General features: G+C 36.1%; 1 protein-coding gene across 5 annotated transcripts in view; it reads right to left on the reverse strand.

Moving 5' to 3' along the window:
- Nucleotides 1–23,895, reverse strand: part of atrnl1 (attractin like 1) — a 786,325-nt gene that overhangs the window by 511,703 nt on the left and 250,727 nt on the right. For 4 of the 5 annotated variants that reach the window (XM_003223502.4, XM_062977302.1, XM_062977301.1 and 1 more), the window contains one exon: nt 16,573–16,625. In XM_003223502.4, the coding sequence (XP_003223550.3) occupies nt 16,573–16,625 (53 nt within the window). Of the gene's footprint in view, nt 1–1,475; nt 1,781–16,572; nt 16,626–23,895 lie in introns of those variants that run through there. The other variant, XM_062977303.1, reaches the window with a different exon arrangement.

Consider the following 23,895-nt stretch of genomic DNA (forward strand, 5'->3'; position numbering starts at 1 on the left):
CGCTTCCAACTATATAATTCTACAAGTCTTTTTTTCTGTTTTATAGGTAGATGTATCCTTCTCTACCACTCCTATTATCAAAATTAAGAGGAGCCCCCGATGGCGCAGTGGATTAAACCCTTGTGCCAGCAGGACTGATGACTTGAAGGTTGGGTTGCTGACCTGAAGGCTGCTGGTTCGAATACAACCCGGGGAGAGTGCGGATGAGCTCCCTTTATCAGCTCCAGGGAACATAGAATCATAGAATCATAGAATCATAGAATAGTAGAGTTGGAAGAGACCACATGGGCCATCTAGTCCAACCCCCTGCTAAGAAGCAGGAAATCGCATTCAAAGCACCCCCGACAGATGGCCATCCAGCCTCTGCTTAAAAGCCTCCAAGGAAGGAGCCTCCACCACAGCCCCGGGGAGAGAGTTCCACTGTCGAACAGCTCTCACAGTGAGGAAGTTCTTCCTGATGTTCAGGTGGAATCTCCTTTCCTGTATTTTGAAGCCATTGTTCCGTGTCCTAGTCTGCAGGGCAGCAGAAAACAAGCTTGCTCCCTCTTCCCTATGACTTCCCTTCACATATTTGTACATGGCTATCATGTCTCCTCTCAGCCTTCTCTTCTGCAGGCTAAACATGCCCAGCTCTTTAAGCCGCTCCTCATAGGGCTTGTTCTCCAGACCCTTAATCATTTTAGTCGCCCTCCTCTGGACGCTTTCCAGCTTGTCAACATCTCCCTTCAACTGTGGTGCCCAAAATTGGACACAGTATTCCAGGTGTGGTCTGACCAAGGCAGAATAGAGGGGGAGCATAACTTCCCTGGATCTAGACGCTATTCCCCTATTGATGCAGGCCAGAATCCCATTGGCTTTTTTAGCAGCCGCATCACATTGTTGGCTCATGTTTAACTTGTTGTCCACGAGGACTCCAAGGTCTTTTTCGCACACACTGCTGTCAAGCCAGGCGTCCCCCATTCTGTATCTTTGATTTCCATTTTTTCTGCCGAAGTGAAGTATCTTGCATTTGTCCCTGTTGAACTTCATTTTGTTAGTTTTGGCCCATCTCTCTAGTCTGTCAAGATCGTTTTGAATTCTGCTCCTGTCTTCTGGAGTGTTAGCTATCCCTCCCAGTTTTGTGTCGTCTGCAAACTTGATGATCGTGCCTTCTAACCCTTCGTCTAAGTCGTTAATAAAGATGTTGAACAGAACCGGGCCCAGGACGGAGCCCTGCGGCACTCCACTTGTTACTTCTTTCCATGATGAAGACGACGCATTGGTGAGCACCCTTTGGGTTCGTTCGCTTGAGATATGAGATAAGCTTCCCACAAGGATGGCAAAAACATCAACACATCTGGGCATCCCCTGGGCAACGTCCTTGCAGACGGCCAATTCTCTCACACCAGAAGTGACTTGACACAAAAAAACATTAAGGAAACAAAAAAGGAAATGATTTTTTTTAAAAAAGTAAGAAAACACACAACAAAACAAAATCAGTGGAGAAAAACAGATGGGGCAACTTTAAAATAGATGGTAGCAAAAGCATAAAAACAGTGAGGATGACAAAATGGAGTTAGAAAGAGAGAGACAGAAGATATTCACATGCTGGGCAAGCAGACAAGGAAAACTTTCCAGGGTTTTTGCTAACTGTGTTGGAGCACACTAGCTCAGAGCTGTCCAAGGTCCTGCTGCTCCAGTCTAATTCTCCTTCCTACCAGCTGGTGGATGTTGCAATCCCTTTGGCAATCTACAGCTGGGTTTGCTCTGTGCAACCTCTTTCTGTCCTGCAGAATTTCAACTGCAACCAGGATAGGAAGGTTACAAGAGCATTGCCTATGAAATCAACATGTTATCTAGCAATAGCTACAACACAGAAATGGTTAATTTCCCTGGGACAATAACATTCAATAGGAAATGCAAAGACTAGCAAGTATACATTTGAACCAGGAATATGCTGAAAATTTAAATTATCAACAGATGTGGTAAATAGTGATTCTTTGTTGGTTACCAGCTCTGACATTCATGGATATCACACACACACACACACACACACACACAAGCACATATATATGCACACACACACACACACACATACAGTAGAGTCTCACTTATCCAAGCCTCGCTTATCCAAATTTCTGGATTACCCAAGCCATTTTTGTAGTCAATGTTTTCAATATATCATGATATTTTGGTGCTAAATTCATAAATACAGTAATTACAACATAATATTACTGCGTATTGAACTGCTTTTTCTGTCAAATTTGTTGTAAAACATGATGTTTTGGTGCTTAATTTGTAAAATCATAACCTAATTTGATGTTTAATAGGCTTTTCCTTAATCCCTCCTTATTATCCAAAATATTCCCTTATCCAAGCTTCTGCCGGCCCGTTTAGCTTGGATAAGTGAGACTCTACTTGTGTGTGTGTGTGTGTGTGTGTGTGTGTGTGTGTGTGTGTGTATATATATATATATATATAATTATTTCTACTGTGCCACCATCTCCCCAAAGAGACTCAGGGTGGCCAACAAAATACAACAAAGTGCCACATATAGATAACATATAAATCTGAAATGATAAAAAACACATAATTACAACCACACACATACATAATTACAATGTAAAACATTAAAATTCACAAAATGCAGTCACACACACACACACTCAGACAAAAATGGTGTGTCCCTTTGTGTGTATAGAGCATTTTATCAACTATGTAGAAAGTATCATTGGTTTATTTTGTTACATATTCCGCAGTTATAAAAGTTTCTAGTCTTTCCAGTCACACTACCCCATTTTTCTCCTTGAAAAACAGATGTGCTGTTATTAATACATTTACTTAGCATTTGACAACCACAATAATTTTTTATGAAATGTGGGTTTTTTAATGATGTTGCACTCCCAGCTTTTTGTTTCAATATGATTTGCTAAAAGCATAAAGGTTGTATAAGATTAAACCATTTTTCCCTATCTGTTAAAAACCATCTGTTTCTTTAACTTCTATACTCATACCCAGGAGCAGTGATTCTAAAACCACATGAGTTGCACATGCTGACAGATGAATAACTAATCCAGGAATTTGGATGTCTCCCTTACCACTTAGGATTCATCAACATCCATCATTCAAAACAAAAGAAAAATAAATGCACTGTGACAAAACACTGCATTTGCAGGCTGTGTGTGATCATAAAACTATAATTTGCGTCCAGTCAGAATTCACGCATATGTGCCAAATCAACTTGTTCACTATTCACTCAATATAATGTTGGCTTTAGACAAAATGGATTGGGATGCACAATGTGCATACAGAATGCTTTTTATATGCAAACAGCAGAATATCTAGTTTGTACATACAGATAAATGTGCATACTGCATACTGGATAAATGTGAAAGACACTAACTCATTTGTACTCATTTTCTACCTTTTTTTCTTTTCCTGTATTTCTCTTTAACTCTGAGTCCACTGAAAACTCTGTCTTGAATTCTTCTCCAATCACTTTCAGTGAACATTGGTGAAAACAAGCTTTCCAGACCATTATTATCACAATAAGAATAAAATATTTTCAATGTACATAATTAGACAATTAATATAAAATAAAATGGAACAAAGGCTTCACACGGTTTAACAAATCTGCAGAAGAAAAGCAACACAGGATTTATCAGGAAAGTCAACCAAAAGTAATTGCCAGTTAGAAATTCTCCAGAAGCATAATTGGTTGGAAATTCTGTCCAGAAACTTTAAGAAAGTGGAGCTGAAAGTCAACTAATGAACAATACAGAAAGCTGGCAGAGAGTTTATAAGAAATGGTGTTTCTTCTGAATATTACAAAATATTGTTCCCTCCTTTATCATGACTGTTAAAAATCAATCATTGTAATTAAAAATCAATTTAAATTTAAATCAGATATTTATGTTAATTTAAAAAAAACTTTATTAAAACAATTAATATAATAACATCCTAGGTCAATGATACGACATAGACACTAATTGAACAACTTTTAGAATTAATCTATGAATATGTTAGTGGAACAGGAAAGTAAAAAAAAAAGTATCAACAATAACATAACAACAACTACTACAACAACAACAACAACTTCATTGGTACCCTGCCCTTTCTCCCCATGGGGACTCAGGCTGGCTTCCAACATAGTAACGGGCAAGCATTCAATGCCTATATAAACAATGCAGAGCTAGATATAGATCTGTAATTATATACTAATTTCACATATGAATTTCCCCCTGAAATGTTTGCAAATGCTCTCTCTATAAATGCAAATTTCCTACTTGCAATATTTGCAAGCCATATATATCTATGTTTATATCTATCTAGACATCTCTCTATATATGAGTGTTTGTGTGCATTTTCCCCCTGTAATGTTTGCCCAGTCCTATATATCTATATTCATATATATCTATCGAGACATCTCTATATATATAGATAATTATATCTATATAGGATTTGCAGAGACTTGCAAACATATAGATACAGATATACAGGTACATGAAAATAGATATCTATATGTATATAGGATTTGCATATGAGGGGAAAATTCATATATAAAATTAATATTATATAGATAAATACAGATATATATGGATATAGCAATTGCAAAGGGGAAAATGTCTATATATTTGTAGGAGAGATTAACAAATATTCAGGGGAAATGCTTTTATAAGATGTGAGTGTGTGTGTGTGTGTGTGTGTGTGTGTATGTATCCTTCTTCCTAACTTGCAAGGGCTTCTCTCCTCCTCCTTTCCTTTTTCAAGACATTCCCTTGGTTAAGAGCAAGGAAGCTTTGGAAAAGAAAACACATTGATAAGGGAGGGGAAGAGGAAAGAGAAATATATCATATATTGCAAGCAATGGCCTCCAGGCTCCGCTGCCTGGCTTGGTCCCATTTTAAACCGAGGGAGGCTTTTTCAGCTCAAAAAAGGGCTGAAAAACTAGACTTATCTTTGAGTATATACAGTAAGTAATTTCCATAGGCAAACACTTTGTTCACCCTCTTAATGTCAGACAAACGGTTTTAGAAACCACAAGACTGGATAGAGAGTTAATTATTGGTGAACATAGGTAATATTTCTATATTTAAGACGTAGATGTAGATGTAGCTGCTAACTTCATAAGTCTAAGATTTACTGCTTTAGAAAGAGAATATAAATAGAAAAAACAGAATACTTCTGAATACATTGTAGAGGAATGGTCCTTTTTTATTCCCTAGTCATATAGTAAAATTACATTAAACTTATGACATTATTTAGCCCTAGATTCCAGAATTCTATATGAATCTTATGTAGCTAAAATGTTACCATCCACAAACAAGATCAGCAAGCTTGGAAAAATCCCAGTGATACTCTGAACAAGAATACTCTGCTTTACTACATTTTGTTACAGGTCCCACTTACATACAGATAATACAGAAATAATAATGGCACTATTATTTGTCAACTACTTATGTTACTTGTCCCCTTTTGATTATTTTGTCAGGGGAGATGCTGGGATAGGGAGTTAAATCGATCATCCGTCACCCTAACTGATTTAATGAGTCAGTTCTCTCCATCTGCTCACCCGAAGGACCACTTGATGCAGCAACAAAAGTTGCACCAACAAAACGACAGCTCAGTCGTTTTACTGCTGATCCCAGCAGGTCTAATTACTTTATTATACAAGTTATTTACAGTTACTGAAAGCCATAGCTTTCCGGACACATGGTGCGTCTTCTCCGCTCGCCTCGGCTGTTATCTGTACAAGCAGGCACCTCCTGCATTCTTCAGTTCATGATGAAAGTTCCGGCCAGACAGTTCAAATGGAAGCCCTGACCTATTGGTCCTGTGGGCAATCAATCAAGCTGGCCTATGCTTAACCCATGCGCTGCTAGAATATTTTGTCGGAAACACACAGTTGAAAACACCCAACAGCATAACTTGATATAACATTTCACTCTAACAACAGAATACACTAACATATTTAATGGTCCAGTTATATGGCAAATGATTTTCAATGACTCCAGAAATTTCTGCTATTTGTTAGATTGAATGTGTAGCTCTTTAAAAAGGCCAATCAATAATATAAGGGTCAAAGCATGCTGGGTTTTTATATAAAATAGGTTAACAAAAATTATTTGAATAATAAATTCTTCAGCCATCAATAAGCACATAAATTCATGTTTCTTCATTTGTCTACAGTTGAATTATTTATTTTCTAACCCGCTTTTCCCTCAGTACAGGATCTAAAGCAACTATTTATGCAAGTTCTGCCAGTTTCTGATAGAACGGGCTTCTACCAGGATTAGCACAATTGTTTTAGTTTCAATGAAATCACACAGTGGTGTAAAAAGACCACTCTAACAAAGAATCAAATGTTTTTCCTGAACGGAAACTGCTCGAGGGTATTTAGTGAAGAAAACAGATTCTGTGTAAATTTCTGACTCTCCTTTTCATTGTCATAGAAATCAATGCCTGTTTACTCGGGATCTTGAAGGAGCAACACCTACATATACCTGTCCTAGAGAGATTTGTATCTTTTCTACAGAACCAGTATTTACCAAAGCTTGTGCACATGTACATTTAAACCAATGTTAGTACTACTTTAAAAAAACCCATTGAAATGAATATAATATAGAGTGGAGTACCATTGCAGGATTTTGTCTGGACGCGGGTGAAGAAAGCCAACTGACAGCAGAAGTTATCTTCAAGATAGTGTACTTTTGGCCAAGAGCAGGTGACAATGTTAGCTAATGCGCAGAAAACTCAATGCCACATCTTTCCTGTAGTGGCTTTCCAATTTATAGAATTTTACACAAGCATGTGCAGAAAGCTAACTGACAATGGAATTTGCTGACTATTATAATCCTTTTGGACATGTGTAGTTGCCTTGTAACAACTTATATAACTCATTATTTATCACATCAGGTGAAGTGTCCATGTATGCACTATCCTCAGGTGACATGTTCATAGTTCATCCCACGTATGCATTATCCAGCAAGTCAAATCATTATTGCAGTTTTGTTGTTGTTTATTTGTTCAGTCGTCTCCAACTCTTCGTGACCTTATGGACCAGTCCACGCCAGAGCTTCCTGTCAGCTGCTGACACCCCCAGTTCCTTCAAGGTCAAGCCAGTCACTTCAAGGATACCATCCATCCACCTTGCCCTTGGTCGGCCTCTCTTCCTTTTTCCTTCCATTTTCCCCAGCATCGTGATCTTTTCCAAGCTTTCCTGTCTTCTCATGATGTGGCCAAAGTACTTCATCTTTGCCTGTAATATCCTTCCCTCCAGTGAGCAGCCGGGCATTATTTTCTGGAGTATGGACTGGTTGGATCTTCTTGCGGTTTAAGGCACTCTCAGAATTTTCCCCCAACACCACAAAGTGTCTATCTTCCTTCGCTCAGCCTTCCTTATGGTCCAGCTCTCACATCCATAGTTACTATGGGGAATACCATTGCTTTAACTATGTGGACCTTCGTTGCCAGTGTGATGTCTCTGCTCTTCACTATTTTATTGAGATTGGCCATTGCTCTTCTCCCAAGAAGTAAACGTCTTCTGATTTCCTGGCTGCAGTCTGCATCTGCAGTGATCTTCGCGCCTAGAAATATAAAGTCTGTCACTGCCTCCATGTTTTTTCCCTCTATTTGCCAGTTATCAATCAGTCTGGTTGTTACAATCTTGGTTTTCTTGATGTTTAACTGCAACCCAGCTTTTGCACTTTCTTCTTTCACTTGGTTATAAGGCTCCTCAGCTCCTTCTCACTTTCAACCATCAGAGTGGTATCATCTGCATACCTAAGGTTGTTAGTGTTTCTTCTAGCAATTTTAAGTCCGGCCTTGGATTCATCAAGCCCCACACATCCCATGATATGTTCTGCGTACAAGTTGAATATGTAGGGTGAAAGTATACAGCCCTGCCATATTCCTTTCTCAATCTTGAACCAGTCTGTTGTTCCATGGTCTGTTCTTACTGTGGCTACTTGGTCTTTATTCAGATTTCTCAGGAGACAGACGAGGTGACTTGGTATCCCCATACCACCAAGAACTTGTCACAATTTATTGTGGTTTGCATGACCTTATATTGTGAGCAAAGAGCAAATGTCAGACAGAACATGTCCTGTCCATACTTTCGGGGAAAAACAAGATTTTTGAGTAAGGGTAATCTAGGTAAGGGATTTGTAGGGTATTTAAAGAAAATATTCTAGAGCTGCTGCGTTACCGCAGGGTTCTGTTCTGGGCCCGATTCTGTTCAACATCTTTATTAATGACTTAGATGAAGGGTTAGAAGGCATGATCATCAAGTTTGCAGATGACACCAAATTGGGAGGGATAGCCAATACTCCAGAAGACAGGAGCAGAATTCAATATGATCTTAACAGATTAGAGAGATGGGCCAACGCTAACAAAATGAAGTTCAACAGGGACAAAAGCAAGATACCACTCAGGCAGAAAAAATGAAATGCAAAGATGCAGAATAGGGGACGCCTGGCTCGACAGCAGTACATGTGAAAAAGATCTTGGAGTCCTCATGGACAACAAGTTAAACATAAGCCAACAATGTGATACAGCAGCTAAAAAAGCCAATGGGATTTGGCTGGCATAAACAGCATAGTGTCTAGATCCATGAAAATCATGCTACCCCTCTATTCTGCTTTGGTCAGACCACTAGAATACTGTGTCCAATTTTGGGCACCACAACTTAAGAGAAATGTTGACAAGCTGGAATGTGTCCAAAGAAGGGCAACTAAAATGATCAATGTTCTGGAGATCAAGCCCTATGAGGAACGACTTAAAGAGCTGGGCATGTTTAGCCTGCAGAAGAGAAGGCTGAGAGGAGACATGATGGCCATGTATAAATATGTGAGGGGAAGTCATAAGAAGGAGGGAGAAAGCTTGTTTTCTGCTGCCCTGGAGACTAGGAAGCGGAACAATGGCTTCAAACTACAGGAAAGAAGATTCCACCTGAACATTAGGAAGAACTTCCTCACTGTGAGAGCTGCTCAGCAGTGGAACTCTCTGCCCCAGAGTGTGGTGGAGGCTCCCTCTTTGGAGGCTTTTAAGCAAAGGCTGGATGGCCCCTGAATGAGATTTTCCTGGTTCTTAGCAGGGTGTTAGACTGGATGGCCCATGAGATCTCTTCCAACTCTATGATTCTTTTATTCTGTGAGTTGTAACTAAAAAGTGTTATTTGTTTTTATGGATCTGCTCTACATAAGTAGGCTTTACTTCCCTAAAACACCTATATTCCACAAAGCATGGGTAATGTAGGCAGTGAAACTTGTTAAAATACTTGAGACAAAGACATAACAAAATAATTTCTTTCCAATATTACTACAATTGATACTTTTTAACCTAATATTACTACAATTGATACCAACCACTTAATTCCATTCCTTCCTTCATGGGATTGCAACGTAAATAGGTGAATGTTTGGGTAAAATAAAGATAGCATAATTCCTGTATTGATCACTTTCACACAAGTTCACACGTATGAGAAACCTCTGTCTAATCTTGACTGAGTTTCAAATTTTCAATTTCTTCGAGCCCATTAATGATGACAAGCACCAAAAAAGAAGCAATATGACAAGCACCAATATTGAAGCAGTATGATATTTTAGTAAGGTTACTATGAGATTTTAAAACTTTCCGGATCTTTATTTTATTGTTTTATTAATTTTTAACTTTTATTTAAAACATGAGCATAAAATATATTCTATAAAACAAAATCTATAAGTAAACTATCGTAACTCTTTCCATATCCGAAAACTGAAAGCCCGTATTTCCAAGAATATAAAATGTATTATTGTGTTATATTGAAACAGTAATTACTACAAATTTCTAATTTTTAAAGAAAATTAGGCAGATTGCTAATTGGGTTGTTGTATGTTTTCCGGGCTGTATGGCCATGTTCCAGAAGTATTTTCTCCTGACGTTTTGCCCTCATTTATGGCAGGCATCCTCAGAGGTTATGAGGTACCTCACAATAATAATAAATAATAAACTTTATTTTTATATCCCGCCCCATCTCCCTGAAGGGACTCGGGGCGGCTTACAACAGGGACAAGCCCAAAAACAACAACACAAGACATTTGACCAAAAACATTCCAACGATTCACAAAATAAATAATAAATACATTAAAATCCAAGCAATAAAATCAGAGAATTACCTCTGAGGATGCCTGCCATAGATGTGGGCGAAACGTCAGGAGAGAATACTTCTGGAACATGGCCATACAACCCAGAAAACATACAACAACCCTGTGATCCCAGCCATGAAAGCCTTTGACAACACAGATTGCTAATTGCAGTTTAAGTAGAATGCCACTTAGATCATATTAAAGGTTCTTCTAGCTCAATGATTAGGTTCATATCTCTGGGAAACACATAAACATGGAATCAACAGCCTTTTCTACTGCAAGTAGAAGTCAGAGATATATACTTTTTACGAACGAAGAAGTTACATAGATCCATCATGATTAGTTGTCATTGATAGTCTCATCTTCCACAGATTTATCTAATTCTCTGGCCATCACTTCATCTTGTGACAGAAAATTCTATAAACTTGTGCTGGGTAAAGAAATAATTCCCTTTTCTCTCTTGATCTCTTGTCACTTAATTTCATTAGATAATCCCAGTTTCAAGTATTATGATGAGAAAGGAGAAAATTAAATCTCTGTTTACTTTCTTCACATCTTGCACAGTTTTAGGAACTTGCAATGTGTTCTTGCTTGCTTGCCTTTTATTAAAACAGAGACGCAAATATTTAAACTTTATACATAACTTTATACATAACTTTCTCCACATTTTGCTCGCCTTTGACTGTGACATTCCCAGCATATATGTGTATTTCTTGATATGTGGCATACCTGATACTCGGTACTTAAGATGTGGTATATACAAAAACTATAAACATTACTACTCTGTGACTGCACCATTGTTTTCTTTGCAAATGTGCACAGAATAACATTGTCCTTCAACAATATAATCATTTCACAAATCTACATTAGGTCCGACAAAATCCAAGGAGAGATGTTATGTCAAAATTGTTATTATAGCAGACAATTATGTATGAATCTGAGCTCATCTTATGGGAAATAGCAAAGAAGGCCACTTCTGACTCTGTTTTTTTCCCAGATACAGTAGAGTCTCACTTATCCAACGTTCTGGATTATCCAACGCATTTTTGTAGTCAATGTTTTCAATACATCATTATATTTTGGTGCTAAATTCGTAAATATAGTAATTACTACATAGCATTACTGCGTATTGAACTACTTTTTCTGTCAAATTTGTTGTATAACATGATGTTTTGGTGCTTAATTTGTAAAATCATAACCTAATTTGATGTGTAATAGGCTTTTCCTTAATCTCTCCTTATTATCCAACATATTCACTTATCCAACGTTCTGCCGGCCCGTTTACGTTGGATAAGCGAGACTCTACTGTATGCTGGAAGTTCCCATTTCTGAATTCTGACCCAGTCTTCACCATGAATACAAATGACATATATCCCACTACCTGCATGTTGCTGTTGTTATTTTAGAAGCTGACGAATGCCACATTTATTTAGCATTAAATTGAATAATATTGGCACACTTTGTACGGCACTGAAAATCAGGTTGTTGATGGATATCATTGAGCTTGCACCAGGATGCTTGCAATTCAGGTACCAATCATTTATACTCTGCAACCATAGTCATCAGAAAGAAAACAGATCCAGTGACTGCATCATAATATGGGCAAATCTACTTATTTCATGCATCCTGAATCTTGAGTATCTGATGGTTATGCTTCCAAAAGTTACTACTCTCATTACAATTTTTTAAAAAATAATTTTTATTAAGTGCGTTTACCATAGACATAAATCTCAACTTGTGCTTAAACAAAAGGGTGGGGTGTGACCGGGAGAAGGGGAAGATAACCACATACCTAAAATAATGAAAACAAATAGCAACATAAAAGAAAAAAAGAACAATAAGAGGAAAGAAGAGAAAAAGAAAGAAGAAAAAACAAATAAAAATAAAATCCCATATAAATGTGTAGATTTAAAAATGACTTCCATCTCTTTGTAGGGTGTGTTTAATAAAGTCCAGTTCAAAGTCAGTAAAAAAAATTTTTTACCATATTGTCTCTGGAGTCACCTTTTCTTTACGTTTCTGAACCGTTTTTCTTCTCAGCCGCATTCCCTTCTGGTCTCAAATTATTATTTTAAATTTCTCCTCTTTCAAATAATTTTTAATAGGCTCCCAGTTGGTTTGTTTTCTTGGTCTATTTTGATTGTTTGCTAATAAATATGAAAGCTTGTCCATGTTCATGATTTCTAAGATTTTATTAATCCAATCATTAAACTCGGGAATTCCTTTCTCTCTCCACTGTTTTGTATAGGTCATCCTGGATGCTGTTACTAAATAATTAAACAATATTTCCTTGTTCTTGTTTTTTTTTCAATACCTAGCATACCCAGGAGAGAATATTTCGGGTCCAATCTAATTTCGATTTGTAACATCTTCTGAATTTTGGAGTGGATTTCTTTCTAGAATATTTTGGCTTTCCCACAAGTCCACCAGCTATGAAAGAAGGTTCCTTCATGGTCCCCGCATTTCCAAGATCTATTAGACAGATTTTTATAGTATTTTGACAACTTTTGGGGGGTTAAATACCACCTATAAAACATTTTAACCCAGTTCTCCTTTATATCTGTTGCATAAGTCAATTTTAATCTATAATTCCAAGCCTTCTCCCATTCTTTTAATTTTGTTTTCCCTAAATTTTTGGCCCACTTAATCATACATTCTTTTATAGATTCTGATTCCGTAGCCCATTCCAATAATTTTTGTTATAATTATTCTTGTTATAATATTGTTTTCCATTTTCATTATTTTATCCCAATGTGTTTCTTTATCCTCAAAGCCTAACTTTCTGTCTATTTTGAACTGTTCATTTAATTGCATATATTGAAACCAGCCAATATTTTTAAATTTTTGATTGATTTCTTTTCGTTTTTTAATGTTATATGTTCCGTTTTCTTTTGTTAATATATATTTATATCTTGGCCAAATTTCATGCCCTACTTCTCTCCTTTGATTGGCCTCCAGGGGAAAAAAATCTATATTGGAGTCTTTGTATAGAATTTTCTTTTATATTTTCCCCACACTTTTATTAAAGATGATCGAATAAAGTGATTCCCAAATTTCTTTTTTATTGCTCTCTTCTCATACCATACATAGGCATGCCACCCTCTTCTTAAATTTGCTCCCTCTATTGTTAATATTTTTGTGTTTTGTAATGTTGTCCAATCTCTGACCCACATTAAACAACATGCATCATGATATAATTGTAAATCTGGCTAGGCCAGCCCTCCCTTTCTTTTATCATCTATTAGGTGTATTCTTTTAATTCTAGGCTTTTTATCCTCCCAAATAAATTTATTTATATTTCTATTCCAATTCTTGAATCTTTGTGCACTTCTTATTATTGGGAGGTTTTGAAAAAGAAATAACATTTTTAGTAGTATTGTCATTTTAATTGCTGCAATTCTTCCTAATAGCGACAGCTAAAGATGTTTCTATTTATCTAGGTCCTTCTTAATTTCTTTCCATTTATCATCATAATTATTTTCTAATAATTGAGAATTTTTGGCTGAAATTATTGTGCCTAAATATTTTTTTTCTTATTTGGATACCTGTAAGCCCTGCCAGTGCCTGCTGTGTATTCTTTGTCATATCTTTTGTTAGAAACATAGTTTTTTTTCCAATTAATGTTATGGTCCGATACTTCCCCAAATTATTAAATTTTGTCAAGCCAATAACATGTTGTTTTTATAGGGTTTTCTATTACACAAATCAACTCATCGGCAAAACCTCTTATCTTGTAATATTCTTTTTTTATCTTCATGCCTTTCAGTCGGGGATCATTTCTTATATTATTAAGTAGTATTTCCATTGCAAAAATGAATAACAGGGGTGAAAGTGGGCAGCCCTGTCTGGCTCCCTTAGCTATTTTAATACTTTTAGATTCTAATGAAATTATCTTAATTTTGGCTTCTTGTTTATTATAAATTTTGTTTATCACATTAGTAAATTTGTATCCCATGTCCAATTTTTAATTAATAATTTGAAAAAATCCCAGTTCAGATTATCAAACACTTTCTCCATATCAATTGTAAGTAATGCCAATTCTTCTTTATTATATATCTCGTAGTGTTCTATTGTATTTAGAATTTCTCTAACGTTGTCTTTCAATTGTCTTTTAGGCAGAAAGCCTGTTTGATCCCCCTTTATCCATTATTTTAGAAAATCTTTCAACCTTTCTGCCAAAATACTTGTAAAGATCTTATAATCAGAATTTAGCAAAGATATGGACCTATAATTTTTGACGTTTCAGGGGTCCTGACCTTCTTTCTGAAGCATGGTTATTGTTGCCTGGTGCCAAGAATCTGGAATCTCCTGATTATCTAATATCTCATTCATGATTTTTTAAAGATATGGGGTGTTTCGTCTATGAAAACTTTATAGTATAGTCCATTTAATCCATCTGGCCCTGTGGCTTTGTTCCCACCCAGTTTCTTAATAATTCTTCTAATTTCCTGTTCTGAGATTTCTCTATTTAATAATTCTCTTTGTTGCTCTGCTGTTGTTTTGTTGTCTTGTTTTTTTTTTGCAACTTTTGACTACTTAAAAATTTAAAAATGTCCTTTTACAATTGATGGTAATGCATCCTTTGATTTGTACAGATACAGGACTAACAACCTCATCATATTAGCTAGGTGAAACAGGAAGCCATGGAAATGAGGAGCAGCTGGGGAGAATCTGTCACCCCGCATACTGTTCCCTCGTAGTGATGCTACGGAGGGGGGGGGAGTGTTACCTGTGCAGCACAGAAGTGTACTGGTACCACTGAAGTCAGCCCACCATGGGAAGCCTCCCATGTTGAGAGTGAAGGGTTAAATGATGCTTCCACTCCAGTTGAACGAGGGGCCTCCAGAGGAAGTTCCTCTCTATCATGATGGGTGGTGTACCCATCAGTCTTCCAGCTGGAGTGGAAGCATCGTAGGAGGTTTTCAGAGTTAAATATGATGAGGTTGTAACTTCCACAATTATTACTAGATTTTCTGGAAATCTAATGTTAGTGTATTCTATAGAAAAAGAATATAAACATGTCCTCTCAAATAATCATAATGACTTTGCAAAGGGATCTTATAGCACCTTGGTTCATTTTTCCTACAGGACACCACTGCCATCACATTTTCCTGTGCTGAGGAAAAGTGGATGGATTGAGCATGTGTCACAATTGGTGCTTACAGCTTGTCACACAGCTCTGTGCATGCTTCTGTCCATTGCAAGTACCCCATTTTGACATTAGCAAAGGCACCCATGTAACCAGGAAGAAGAGTGCAGATTGGAAGGTGAGATGATTGGGCTGGACTATGTGGATGCCAACTTGCTACTGAGTTCAGTAGGAGATGTGTGGCCACCTTCAGGGCTAGTCCAGAGCATTTCTACTTCAGACTGGCTCCAGATTTATCAGCCAATATAGACCCACCAGAGATCTTCTTTCTCAAATGCAACTATCTCTAAATATTGTATTCTGATCATTCAAACTGATATTGCTGTGTTTTTGATAATAACAATCAAATGCTGAAATACTATGCTAGTCATGAATATCTCAGGCCAGAAAATTATTTGTGAACTTGAATGTCAATGTTGCAATAGAAGCAAATAATCTAATTAACCTATGGTCCATAAACATTTTAAAACACAGTGCTCTCTTATTAAATTAATTATCCTCACACATGAATTTCACAGTATATATCACCCACATTAAACATATCTTGCTGTTTGGATCAATTAACAAACACAACAAAGCATCTAATTAATGACGTAACAACATAAAATACAAATTAATACCAATAATGATGGCTTAATTCAGACTTTTAAAAATGAAAGATGACTCTAATTCAAGCCACAATAGCTTAAATATAATTAAAGTATTGCTATTAGAATTATATATATTGGTTGAATTTATTTAAGGGTTAGTTAGCCCTCCTTACACATTTTCCAAAACTAGATTAACTGGATTGTTATCAGTCTTTCAGATTCATTCACCCTGCATTATATAATACCACATACTTATAAACAGAATATCTAGGTGTTTATTACATTTTTGCAAATCTCAGGCCACCTATTGCCTCATGGGTGGCACTGTGCACACCAAAATTTCTGATTCAAATTTTATTTACTTTGGGAATAATAAGAATTGCTTTCATGGGGTAATTGAAATAATGAATAAGATATGAACCTTGTTTTTCATAAGCATATCTAATTCTCTTCTAAGAAACTTAAAATATTAGATTATTCCATTTTATTGTCACAACCATTTTATGTAGTTGTGTAGCTGAATCACAGAGACTTGTTTAGGGACCAACTTTACACTTGAATGTTTTTTTTTAAATACCAGCTATGCAATTTCCAACTCTTCATATTGTCATTAATCAACAATTACTAATGAGATGCATCTCATGATTAATGACACTGAAGGGGCCTAAGGGGAAAAATTAACATACACAATAGGCAAAGCCAGAAGACAATGAAATACATAAATACTTACAGTAACATGTTCCCCTGAGTGGATTACCAAGGTATCTGTTTTCAGAGTCACAACTGTGGAAGAAAAACAGACAAGAAGATAGTAATTATCCAAGTTGATAATTACTTGATATCTATAAATTAATACAGTTAACTAAACAATTTAAGTACAAATGAAATTAGGGCATTACTATTCAATTTATCCTTTGCCTATTTTCCAGGGAATTTAAGGTCATTTCCACTGCCCCCTCTCCATACTGACATTTACCATTATCACAATCCTATGAACAGGTGATAACTAGTTGTTACTTATGCATGGATGAGTAGCAATGAACTTGGTAGACATCCTACACATCTGACAAGTATAATACTGATTATCACTACATTCCTGTAATGATTAGAGTTTGTAAGTTATATTTTTATCACTTTAGAACAAAGAATTTTATTTACGTTCAATTATTTCCCAACATGAGCACTAAAGTCACCTACAACAAATTAAAGCAAAGTCTAGTGACAAATTTATTACATAACGTTTTTTAAAAAATTATTATTATTATTATTATTATATTAAAAAAACTTTAAAAAACTTTAAAGCACTTTTAAAACATGATTAAAATATTGAAAACACAGTGTGTGACATTAAAAGGCCCATCTGCTGGAAGAGTTAAAAGTCAACGACCTGCCTAAATAAGGTATCTGCTTGGCAGTAGCAAGACAACAGAGAGGGAACCAACTGAATCTCTCATGGGAAGAATTGTCACATGAGCAACCACTGAGAAGGATTGCACTAAAGTAAAGAGAAACAGGGCAAGCATACAACCAGAAATCATCTTAGAAAACAAATTATGTACTCTTGACTTAAATATCTTGCACTATGTATAGAAACTCTGCAAAATACCGAATATTTCACACACAAAACAAAAATACCGTTCAGACAAGAACAGACAGAGGGGAAAAGAATGTACCTTCTTCTATAACATTATGAATTGAATATAAAGAACATTAGTTATCCATTATTATAGTCCTGTATATGCTCATGTATGTGGATACATAACTACATGGATAAAGCTCCACACTGTATTCAAAGGCAATTAGTAACCCTTCACAAAAGAGCTATTGAGAAGGTGCAGAGGGTGAATATCAATGAAATAACTGCTGCATTTTGCATATGTCCAGGTCTGTTCACATTCCTATCTTTTTAAGCAGTTATGTATATGTACTTTATTCACGGGCATAAACACAATTTCTTTTCTGAAACACAGCCACACAAGTGACAGTAAAATGGGTGCTTTGACTTCTTCCAAAGCTTTTAAAAATATCCCACACAAATAAATGAACACAGTTGGGAAGGTCAATTTGTTTTCTTTGTACCTCTATACTAATGATTTTAATTGTTTAAATCAAATACACAGCAGTTATATTTCTTTTATAACAAACTAATAGAAAAAACTGACATGAATTTTTTTCATTGTGACAAAGAAAGAAATAATTGTCAAGTATACTTAACTGTTTCTTTTACAAAAGTTATTATTTTTTATTTGTTTCCATTGGTGCAGTATTTTCTCGATTTTGAACAGCTTAATTTTTTTAACCTACCTTTCTTACAAAACAAAAGCAACCCTAGAGAAACTTATTAGGAGGGCTATACTAAACAAAAAATTAAAGTCATTATCCATGCTGGTTTTTGTTCTTTTACTCAGAATGTCATCATTTATGATGAACGCAAACCTATTTTGTATGGCAAGATCAACTGTCTGGCAAAAATTCATTTTACAGTATAAGACTGAAGCTCAGTTACATCAATTTGTTTTCTTTCTATCCTCAGCTTTATTACATTAAGAACTACAAACATGAGATAGTGTGTACATTTTCTTTACAATCAAATTAAAGGATATTTTCTCTATATATTTCTTGACAGTGAATCCTACAACCAAATATTTAGTACAATAGACTTTCATCTCTGATGAAAGAGATGAAATTGATGGTGTCGAATCCAAGTCCAAATTGTATCTTGTTGGCTTATTCTATTAATTCCCCTTTCTTACTACTTTTGTTCCATAACATTTGGTCCTCTCTTCCCCTCCCATGAAGTCTCATAGGCCCTCAACATATATGTTACTAATATGAAAATTAAATTGTCAGATGCATGTTCATTTGCTCTAAATGGAAGCAATGAATTATTGCTACTATTCCGGCATGTTTCTGAGGGCAAATTTACGAAAAATGTTCAAATGTCAACCACGATATGTGTACTATCTTCCTGTAAGTGTCCATCTACTCCTTACATTACTCTTATGTTGACTGGATATTAATAGGTATTCTTGAATCCTTCTCCTTGGTAAGTTCTGAAAGGTCAAAATGTATACCACAACCTACTGGGAAACAAACAAATGTATTCCAAAACCTCCAAATTTCTGCATGCGATCTGCTTATCCGCTTCATGGGAGATACCAAATATCCAAAGTGGATTTGTTACTTTGCCCCCGTGAAAACACACAGAAAATGGTAACTTTAACTCCTATCTGCTAATTTATTTCTAGAGGATAAAACTCAATCCTTTCAAAAATCATGAGAAAGAAAATACTTTGAGCGATTTTTCTGAACAACAATAATGTAAAATTTGAGTGCAATGCATAAAAATGTTCTTAATAGGCACACTAAACTAAGTAGCAACAAAGGTACAGAGCAGAGATGTGAAATGGAATATGTATAAGATGCTTCAAAGATGTAAACAATAAAATATGTTTAAATAGGCACCCACCTATTTACCCAATGGATGTAACTTTGTATAATGAATTTTAAATTTCAAAAACAAGTATTTCAAAAACAAGTAAACAGGAAACTTTCAAATACTGCTCTAAAACTAGCATGCTTTTAGCATATTAGTATTCAAAGATAGCCTTTCATTTGATTCTATATATTATTCTTTCCTGCATAGTCTATAATAGCTATGGTTCATGAAGAGGCACTTTGGCATTACTATTATATGTTTCCACTTGATGTTGAATTCTCTCTTCTGCAACAAGTGAAAATTAGAGGATCTAAATGCTGCAATACAAAGATTGGTAAATGGCTACTGGGGAAGTTAATTTGCAAGTGATAAAAATCAGTCTTTCGGGTACTGATGCATAAGCATGCAGTAGTATACAAAAAACAGGTGGCTTATATTTGTATATCTCACAGTGGCTTAATTAGCCAGAAACACTAGTATGGTTAACTTTGAAGCAAAAGTGTAGTTATAGAACCTGAAATCTCAGACTTCTTACCTATTTCTGTGACACTGGCAGAAAGACACGTATAGCACCTATCTACCTGTCATTTCATGCTTTTTAAGCTTCCCAAGTTTAGATGTTACTATCATGTTTCACTAGCTTTTGCAGTTATATTCTTATGTTTTTTTAAGGTTTGGATATAAAGCTGCTTTTAATTTTATTTATTTGAATGGAAGAACAGCTGATAACTATGTATGCAGATTAGAGGCAGCCTTTTTAAATAGGAATGAACTTTAAAAGCCGTGATTACCATACTATAGTTTACCAGAAGGTTATTAATTACAGTATACTACATTGTGGGCAAAAAGAGAATGTGAATGAGCAGAAGAGATAGGCATTTCCAATACTGCATTTATCTCAAAAAGCAACTCCATGAATATAGTTTAAGTCTTTGTGAGGTTGTTTTTCTAGATAGATGTGATGCTGGAAAGGTATGCTTGATTTTCCCACATGTTTGAGGTGGAAGTTAATTTTCTTGGAAGCATTAAACTAGTTGAAGTGGTCATCAGTCATTTTCCTACCGAAACTGAAACCCCTTCCTCCCTCCACAAGTAGCTGTGGAAAGGAATGGGTTTGCCCTGAGGACTTGGCAGCAGCTAGAGGAAGATGTTAAGATTGGTGATATCATGCATGAGAAGAGAGTAAAATTCACCTTTCCAAGTGCTGTTGCTTCTGACTCTTTTTAAAATTAAAATAACCAGCATCACAACTAGTCTGCCCCTGCAAGCTGATGGCAAAGAATATGTAAACAAAATATCATATATATTTTTAAACAAACACCTTTCATTATTTTTATTGTAGGGAATTCACCCACAAGCTATAATTGAATGTTAAGACGTGAGATGTACTCTGCATGTAAACTCCCCAATAACCAGTTATACACAATTATTTTGAAGAGAAAATAGTCCAAACCTTTATTTTGCAACAGTTGTAGACAAGGGTTGATCCCACACAGGTATGGATCAATGAGCCCACAGATCCAACTTGGTGCCAGATCTCTAAGGATGGCCTGAGAGGAACTCACTGGGCTTCCTACAGAACCAATGCCTAGAGTACACTTGTGCCTTTATCCTGGATCCATTATCCATGGCAACTGCCTCCACAAAATGGTGATATATGATATAAAATTGCCCCTCCAAAACATTGGGAGGGAGAGTTGGAACTGAGGAGTGCTCACTCCAGCCCTGGCTTAAATGCTCAGAGTGGACATCACATCTGGGGCACTCTGGCTGGGTGAGTGGGTACTTGCCAGCAAATGAGTCAGCAGCAAGCAGCTTTGAACCAATGGGGCATTCATTCTTGAAGTTGCCAATGGGCTGTGACCTGGCCAAATCTCTGCAGAACAATGTTGTAGCAGCCACAAAAGTCACAGCAGGTCTACTCCATCCTGCACCACAACCTAGTTGCCTGGTAAATCAGGCACCTTGTTTGTGAGGAAAGTCACTGATGATTCAGAAACATTCAGCAGACTTTGTGTGTCATCATTACTTCCTTGGTAATTTATCTTGCCATTACTTAGAGAACACTGTAAGTTGCCATATAATACTATTATTTCTTCTGACCAATGGAATCAGGCAAAGCTGCATTTTATTACTAGATCTGTTTAACTTGAACATATAATATGTAAAGCAGAATTAGATTCTAGGACAAGAGACAAAAATTGGAAGATCAGCAACACCAGCCATTCACAATATGCTGATGACAGCTGGACAGTGAAGAGAGCAGATAGGAAGAAAATCAACTGATTGGAAATGGATTGCTGGAGAAGACTTCTAACAGATACTGCAGACTGCTAAAAAGACAAATAAATGTGTTCTAGAGCAGATCAAACCTGAATTCTCCTTAGAAGTAAACTGAAGCTGTTGTAATCTGATATATCATGAGAAGACATGACTCATTAGAAAAGACAATAATAGGTAGAAAGCAGTAGGGAAAGAGGAAAAACACATTCCAGATGGATAGTATCAATCAATAAAGCCATGTTTAGGGCTGTTGATGATAATGTGATTTGGAGGTCTCATATTCCTAGGGTCACCATAAGATAAAGCTGACTTAATGGCAGTTAACAGTAGTTTTTCCATGTAGTTTCATAGTGTCTACTTGGACAAATAATGCCGTAGCATTGAGCCATGGTGGAAAAAGTGGGCTCATTCATTGTATAGTGTACATGTACCTAAGGTTTCCCAGCAAAGATTGTCTATATCCCTTCCTGTATTATTTCTTTTACTTGAGGTAAATAATCTTCTGGATGCAATGCTTATATTCAGCTACTGAACTATGATCTTTCACATTCAACAAAACAAACTAAGTGTAAAACTTCTTTAGAAGAGAAGTGTTGTATTAGCTTGAGTTGTTAAATTGGGTTATTAGTTAAAGCATAGGCTTTAGAAATTATCATAGTTTGAAACTTCTGAAAAGAGATGTGAAGTGCCACACTGAATCATTCATCGATTGATGTTGTAAAATTATAGTGATATGAAATGTCAGAAGGCAATATTTAAGAATGCTTTCACAAAACATGCAATTTTAACATTCAGTACTTTCCAATAATGATGGATTTCATCCCTTTAAATGTTTGCATCACCTTTAATTTTAAGCTGTCTGGAATTTTATTATTTTCATTGTAACTATTGAACAGAGTTTGAAGATAACAATTCACGTGTTATAAAGAATAATGTCTCATTTTCTTCCTGCAGAAAATTAATATTAACAGCTCAGAAGTATCTTGAAGATAATTCCGAGTTATTGTTGTATTCCCTCATCTACTTTTAATTTTCAAACACTTCTTCTTTAACATTTAAAATGAAAGTACATTTCAGAAAACAAGAATCCAAAGAAATGTCTCGTTTTTAAGACATTTGAGAGCATGTAGGCTTGCAACATATAATTTCTGTAATTAATGGAAAAGGATATATAAAGAATGACAATTTAATTTTCCACTTTCTATTTCAAAATAACTTTAATATTGTTTCAACCTCCTTAGACACAAAGTTTGCCACTGCATGAGAATGAAGGCATTTTTTCAGCAGGATGTCAATTTGAACTAAACCCATAATTCAAAAGGCTTGTATGCTTAAGAGTATGCAAATACAAGAAAAATAGGGGGGGGGGAGATTAACAGCTAAGCCAACTGTATAGCAATCACTACTTTTCATTTACCATATAACAAACTATGAAGTCTGGAACAAAAAAGCTTCAGCCAAACTCATGACATAATATGGATGATACTTGAAAAGTCTGGTCTCTGTGTGGTAAGCCAGCACACCAGCCTTAGCTCTGCTTTCCAAATGCAATCATTAAAAACAAAAATTCTATGTGAAAAGGCCAAAAGCAGCAAATTGTCAAACTATCAAATGGAAGCTGACTATTGCATTGGCCTGTGAGCAGCCATATTCCGTAGAACATGCCTTAAGGAGCAGCAAGTCTGAACTGGCAGGCAACATATATATAACTTCTATACAGAGATGTCAGTCTAAATATCCAGCTTAAAGGCCTTTAATCTCTATGCTATATGCCTGAACTGGGGTTCATTTGCCAACTAGGCTGCAATAGAAGACCAGAGAAGAAAGGGAGACAGGAGAGACAACAATGTATATCTGTAGCTACATAGTCTGCTTCCTGAACCATGGTCACAATAACCAACTTTTGATTTGCGTGCAATATCTGAACCAGGGGTCCTCAAACTTTTAAAGCAGAGGGCTGGTCCATGATCCCTCAGAGTATTGGGGGGCTGGATTATAGTTTGAAAAAAATACAAACAAATTCCTACGCACAACGCATATGTCTTATTTGCAGTGGGGAAAAACCACAAAAGAACAACACAATATTTAAAAATAGGAATAATTTTAACCAACATAAAACTACCAGGATTTAATGGGAAGTGTGGGTCTGCTTCTGGCCAATGACATAGTCAAGTTAATTAGGATTATTGTTGCTGTTGTGTGACTTCAAGTCATTTCAGACTTTAGGCGAGCCTAAGTCTAAAACTGAGAGCGGGGGCTGGATAAATGACCTTAGAGGGCCACATCCAGCCCATGGGCCTTAGTTTGGGGACTCCTGGTCTGAAATGTGTC

The sequence above is a fragment of the Anolis carolinensis genome, chromosome 3 (assembly GCF_035594765.1).
Source record: "Anolis carolinensis isolate JA03-04 chromosome 3, rAnoCar3.1.pri, whole genome shotgun sequence".
NCBI classification, from domain to species: Eukaryota; Metazoa; Chordata; class Lepidosauria; order Squamata; family Dactyloidae; genus Anolis; species Anolis carolinensis.